Raw genomic sequence first — 5,730 nt, 5'->3', positions numbered from 1 at the left:
TAATTAATAACATAATTTTACAAATCAATTTTTAATTTTTTTAATTACTTAAATTTATTGACCATACAAAAACGTAACAATATAGTTCACAAAAACAAAAAAAATATTTTTAAGATCTATTCTATATAGATTTTACCCACAGAACGAGGCAGAAGCCTGATCGAGCATTTCGCTATCTCTCATACAAACATACATTCATACACACGCAAGCAAGCACATACGGATTTCTGCTGGAAGACAAAACAAGGAAGAGAGCGGAGGGAGAAAGTGCAGTCTTTTCCATAAATTCCACGTGAACGGCAGACGCGTATCTCTTGCGTATCGATATCGTGACAATCGCAATAATTGGACAATTATCTCTGTGTATTACGCTTGGTAATGGTTGTGGTGGTGGTTGGATGTTGGTTGTGTTTAATGATGATGTGGTGGAACTTATAACGATATTACCTCGTTAGCGAGTCAGCCTCGATATTATTCAACTTAAACATGATTATTAAAGTTAGGTTGTTGAGCACAATTGTTGATTTCTATCAGAGATTTTCGGGAGGCGCTGTGGCTCGAGCTCATGTCCGCGAACTCGCCGGCCGACTTACCCTTGCGCGGCAATGTGGTAGCCTCCCCCAGGGAGGGTAACTCCCGTGGTTTCCAGATCGGCGAACCTGCCATCGGCAATACGTTAGAGATCAATTCTTTCCGGCGCAACATATTTTTTGAAAAAGAAAATCCTATTATAAAAACACATTAAAGCAAAATTCGAGAAACTATCACGTATTTGTGTAATTAAAATATAATTATTTATTATTATCAAACTCATTGCTAGTTGTTCAGAAACAACTCTTAATTAATAAACAATTGAATAACTTTGTGACGAGAGAGATTATCTAGGGAAAAGTTAGAGATAATCGCTCTCGTTAGAAATAAAAAAAAATATCGATAACCAATACACTCACCAAGTTCCTTGACGGTAATGGGCTGATAATTCTCGGGCTGATGGGAGGACTGGATCAATCTAGCTTGGCTGCCAGTGCTTCCCGCCGAGATGGTCGATGTGGTGCTCAGCGTCAGATGATTAGGTGTACGGCCGAGATTTGTTTTCTTCTCGCCTAAAAAAGCCTGCGAGTCTTCTTCGCCTTCCGACTTCGTGCCCGAATCCATTTCGACTTTTATTTCGCCTAAGCCCCAGACAAGATAACATTGTATTCAACAATTTATCAACAATGGCATGTTTAATTATAATCAGATTGCATTGCATTTTTTTTTTCCTTGTATTTTATCAGTTTCCTTAAAATTAATTTTTTACTTATATTATAATAAATATTTATATTATATATTATATATATTATATAATATTTTATATATGTTATATTTCATTTTTTTTATAATAAATATACAAAAATTAGTTTATATAATATCTACAAATATTAGTTTATATATATAACATAATACTATTATAACAGAAGAATTATAACAAGAGAACATAACTATAATAAGACTATAACTATAACAAGAGAATTTCTCCGAAATTAAAATTAAAAGATATAAGTCGAGAAAAAGCTTTTCGTCTTACTGGAAGTGTCACTTATGGTTTTGCTCCTGGAGCGGAACGTGGTTTGCTGCTGGACGACTGGCGCATCCTCCTGGTCCTTATCTTCTGAGCTCTCGTGTTCCACCGGCTGTTTGGAATGACTGTACTTGCGCTTGTGCGAATTGGCTAGTAGTTGCTGCTTCATCGCCTTCTTCGAGAGCGTGCCTGTAGCCATGATCACGCTGCCGTTTCCGTTTTGAGCCTGACCGACCTGCTGCTTGTCGAATTTTTCCACGTGACCGGTCGACATACGCGGCGCCATCGACATCGGAGCATGGCTCATATTCTGCTTTGTCGAGGGTATGCTCATGTTTCTCACCGACTCTCGGATGATCTGCCGGATTGTCTTCAAGAACGCGTTTCGAAATTCTGTCGTACTGTAAGCAAAAATTTAAGCGAAACATCTGGTAAAATAGACACATTTAATCATTTGTATATTGAGAAAAAATGTTGTTTTGAACAAACAGTCTTCAAAAATGTGCAAGTATATAAAAAATCAATTTCAGATTGTCGTTGGAGAGCATATATTTAAAAGAAAAAAAAAATCTTGTAAGATAATTTTTAAATAAAAAAGAGAAAGAAAGAAAAATACACCATATAAATTTTTTTTCACGCAAATTGTGAAAAAATGACAAAATATTGATTTGCGAAGAAAATTTAATCAAGACGTTGTCACGAGTTAAATGAAACTTAATCTCATTTATTCACAATTTATTTCCAATCTGTCAATATTGTCAATTTTCGCGCTCAATCAATAACGTTAGTAAAATTGCGTTAGCTACATAATCGATTGTAATAATGTGCGATCATGATAATTATTTATCTATCACATATGGAAGTGGATTTTATTTTATTGTACTCTTATACATGTAGTTTAAACAAATATATTATAAATATATAAAAATAAGTGCGTAAGAAAAATATTTTATTCAATTTTAATATAATATGTTTTAAAGAATTTATTGAAATTTATTTAAATATCTGTTTTAAATTAAACGCTTATAAGTTAGTGATTAATTAAAAGTGATAAGATAAAAAATACCTGTTGGAGAGCACGTATACTTTCTCCGATCTCCTCTGTAATTGACTTCTTAGATGAATCAGTTCCCATAAGAAGTGGGACTCCATGTCTTTGGCAGAGCTGGCTCTGACCTGGACTTCCGTCACCGGGATCAGAACCTGATAACGAATGATTTCTACCTCGCTGGAGTTAGCCTTGGTCGAAACTCCCTGAAAAATGCACGACGCAATCTCTTTAGTATTACGAATGTTGCAAGAATTAATATAGAGAATTAAATCATATGTCGTATATCGGTCACCATGAGTTTCTTCTTCTGTCTCAATCTTTCTTTACACAGGAACACGACGGCCGATTTAAATACGAAGCACATCGCGTGCAATTCGAGACCCTTCTTTATCTTGCCGAGGAAGTCGGAAATATTGAGCCACTCGACACCGCCGTAGTATAAAAGATCGCCTGGACTTAAATCGATCGGCTGTCAAAAGATAAATACATCAATTCGAGATATCTTAGAATATCGTTCTAAAATCGAGTTATTATTTAAATTAAAGAATACAACAAACAAAAAATATATAAAAAGTATAATATTTAAAGTTTAATATAAAATCTAGAAAATAATTATTAGAAATCTAGAAAATAATTATTATATAATTATATATGTGTATCTTTGTGTTTATCGAAAAATATTTCTCGTAATCTATTATAATTGTATGACAATTAACTGTCATTACCTTTACGTAAGTCCGTTCAGTCTCAATCAGTTCTAGAATCACTTTCTTCAACTTCTCAGCGTCGCTTAATTGCCGACTCGGTGTGTTGAGGGCTTGCGAATGGGAACTGACGACGCTTCCGGTAGGACTCGATTTCCTGGTCTCTCCCGGCGAACGACAGATCCCTGTCACCTGTTCGGCAGTCTTCAAAAGATTTTCGATCTCGAAGGAATTGGTGCGCGAGGTTTGTTTGCTGTTCTCCATGTGAGCAGCCGAGCATTCTTGCATAATATTCTCCTTACCTGCGTAACAAAGTAAGATATGCATTATGTTGTGACAAAATACGTCATTGCCATGATAAATTTAACCAATTTAATATTTATCAATGATAATAATTTTATGCAAAAATTGTATTATTATTTACGGCAGATATAATTTATTATTATAAGAATAAAATATAATATATATAAGAAATGATCTGTATCATAAGAAATAATACGTTAGAGAAAAGATTTTCGTAATAAATTAATCGATATGTAATGCGAATTTAATTCAAGCTGCATTGAAAAATCGACTTTACAATAATATCCAGCGATGCTTAATATTATCACTTTTCCTTATCTCTATATTTTAGATTAGAGGTAATGAGATTATATATTCATATTTACGACGTGATATATATATATATATATATAGATCGCGCCAATTAAAAACGAGAAAATAATTTCTGCAGCTTGATACATTGAGATACATCCCGATTCAAGGCCGACGCGTCTTCCTGTAATCGCGATCTACTTTCGCGCCTTCTCCACGTCTCATTTATTTAACAAGCTCATGTATCCAGAAATGGAATATCGTTCTTAATGTAACGAATTCTCAAAAAACAGCGCAAAAATACTCACTCCATCCCGGTGCCGGCACAATAAGACCGGAAATCATTTCCTCGCTGATGACTGGTGGATCGGTGGGTGGCGGCGGGCAAACCAGACTCTCGATTATATCGTCGGTAACTCGCATAATACCTGTGAGATCCGGTGGCTCTGTCCTGGAGGATCGCATCATCATACAGAGACCCACCTCCTCTTGTAGAACGCTCTCCAAGTACATCATATCCAGGTCGCTCACAATGGCGCCATTGATTACCATAATCTCATCACCTTTAATGATTCCTGAAAGCAGAGTGGCGTCGTCGAGAATGGCATGAGGATTCGAAGAAGGATTTACGTCGGAAAGGAATTTTTCCAAGTGTAGAATTATGCGTTTGTTATCAACAGCGAAATATTTGTCGAAAAACGTCATTGATTGAGAGAATTAGCGGAAGTCGATTCTGTTATCGCATTTATTAATTATTTTAACGTAAACGTGAAAAATTCTCGTATTATACATAGACAATCGTCCACATATTTTTATCACTCTTAATTCTCGCATTGTTATCGCAATGAAGTGATAAGGATTAATTAGCGCGGCCGCGATCGTTTTATGTTTCTTTATGTTTCTTAAGTGACTTTTAATTCACTTCGACTGACATTCATCGCGTTTGCTTTGCGACCAGCTTGCGTAGACGATCATCCGCTCGGCTCGGTATCTTTCGCAACTATAATAAGTCGCTCCCTTCGGTCGTGCTTTAACAGTAAGCTCAGGTAAATTTAGACATACGGAAAGGCGGCGCTAAAATGTCATGCTAATTCGTTCGCGCCTGCGGCCCTAAGACCATCCCACTCCCTGTATACGTATATATTTTTACTATATACATATTTCTTCTTTTACACGCGTTATACGCGCTTCATTTAACCGTAAGCACGAGACTTTGCTCAACGAGCGAGCGACGAGGCGCGGAAAATCGATGACTTTTCAATGGCGTCCTTGCGCGTCCTGGCGCCGACACGGTCTAAAAAATTAATACGGTCAGACCTCGCTGTAGATCGTTTTCTAAGATTCGCAAGAAGTTAAATCGAGAATAGAAAAGCGAGTTGGAATATTGTGTAATTTGTAAAACTTTTGTAAAACGCGATACTGTTTTCCATTTCTTTGATAAAATTTTAGATAAATTTTTGATAAATGTAATAAAACATAAACTTATTCTGTCAAATTGATCGCAGAATTGATTTGTTTCTTTTCTGTATAGTTTTGATAAAGAGAAAATTGAATGAACTTTTTGATTAATTTAATACATTATTTTAAAATTATCATATAAGATCAATTAATTGTACAGAGAATCAATGGCGTTTAAATAATAGAGATTTATAAAAATATATAATGAAAAATATAGAATAGCTCTAATAAATAACTAGAAATAAAAAAACCTTGTAACGATCGAAACTTTTAATCGTCGCACTCGAGGGACGTTTATTTTAGTTATACATTGTCCTAGATAAGGGATGCTTACCATTTTGCATAGCGACCCTCTTGTCTTC

General features: G+C 35.3%; 1 protein-coding gene across 1 annotated transcript in view; it reads right to left on the bottom strand.

Annotated features, from left to right (window-relative positions):
- Nucleotides 1–167: 167 nt before the first annotated feature.
- LOC115235291 overlaps nucleotides 168–5,730 on the bottom strand; it is a 39,658-nt gene continuing 34,095 nt past the window's right edge. Inside the window, exons 22-29 of the mRNA XM_029806961.1 lie at nucleotides 5,703–5,718; nucleotides 4,219–4,485; nucleotides 3,338–3,618; nucleotides 2,905–3,081; nucleotides 2,628–2,815; nucleotides 1,568–1,962; nucleotides 951–1,172; nucleotides 168–659 (exon numbers count right to left, since the gene is read on the bottom strand). Of these exons, the coding sequence (XP_029662821.1) occupies nucleotides 481–659; nucleotides 951–1,172; nucleotides 1,568–1,962; nucleotides 2,628–2,815; nucleotides 2,905–3,081; nucleotides 3,338–3,618; nucleotides 4,219–4,485; nucleotides 5,703–5,718 (1,725 nt within the window). The 3' untranslated portion in view covers nucleotides 168–480. The remainder of the gene's footprint in view (nucleotides 660–950; nucleotides 1,173–1,567; nucleotides 1,963–2,627; nucleotides 2,816–2,904; nucleotides 3,082–3,337; nucleotides 3,619–4,218; nucleotides 4,486–5,702; nucleotides 5,719–5,730) is intronic.

The sequence above is a fragment of the Formica exsecta genome, unplaced genomic scaffold (genome assembly GCF_003651465.1).
Source record: "Formica exsecta isolate Colony F162 unplaced genomic scaffold, ASM365146v1 scaffold218, whole genome shotgun sequence".
Lineage (NCBI taxonomy): Eukaryota > Metazoa > Arthropoda > Insecta > Hymenoptera > Formicidae > Formica > Formica exsecta.
The sequence above is the reverse complement of the archived record's forward strand: the minus strand, read 5'-3'. Positions and strand labels throughout refer to the sequence as shown.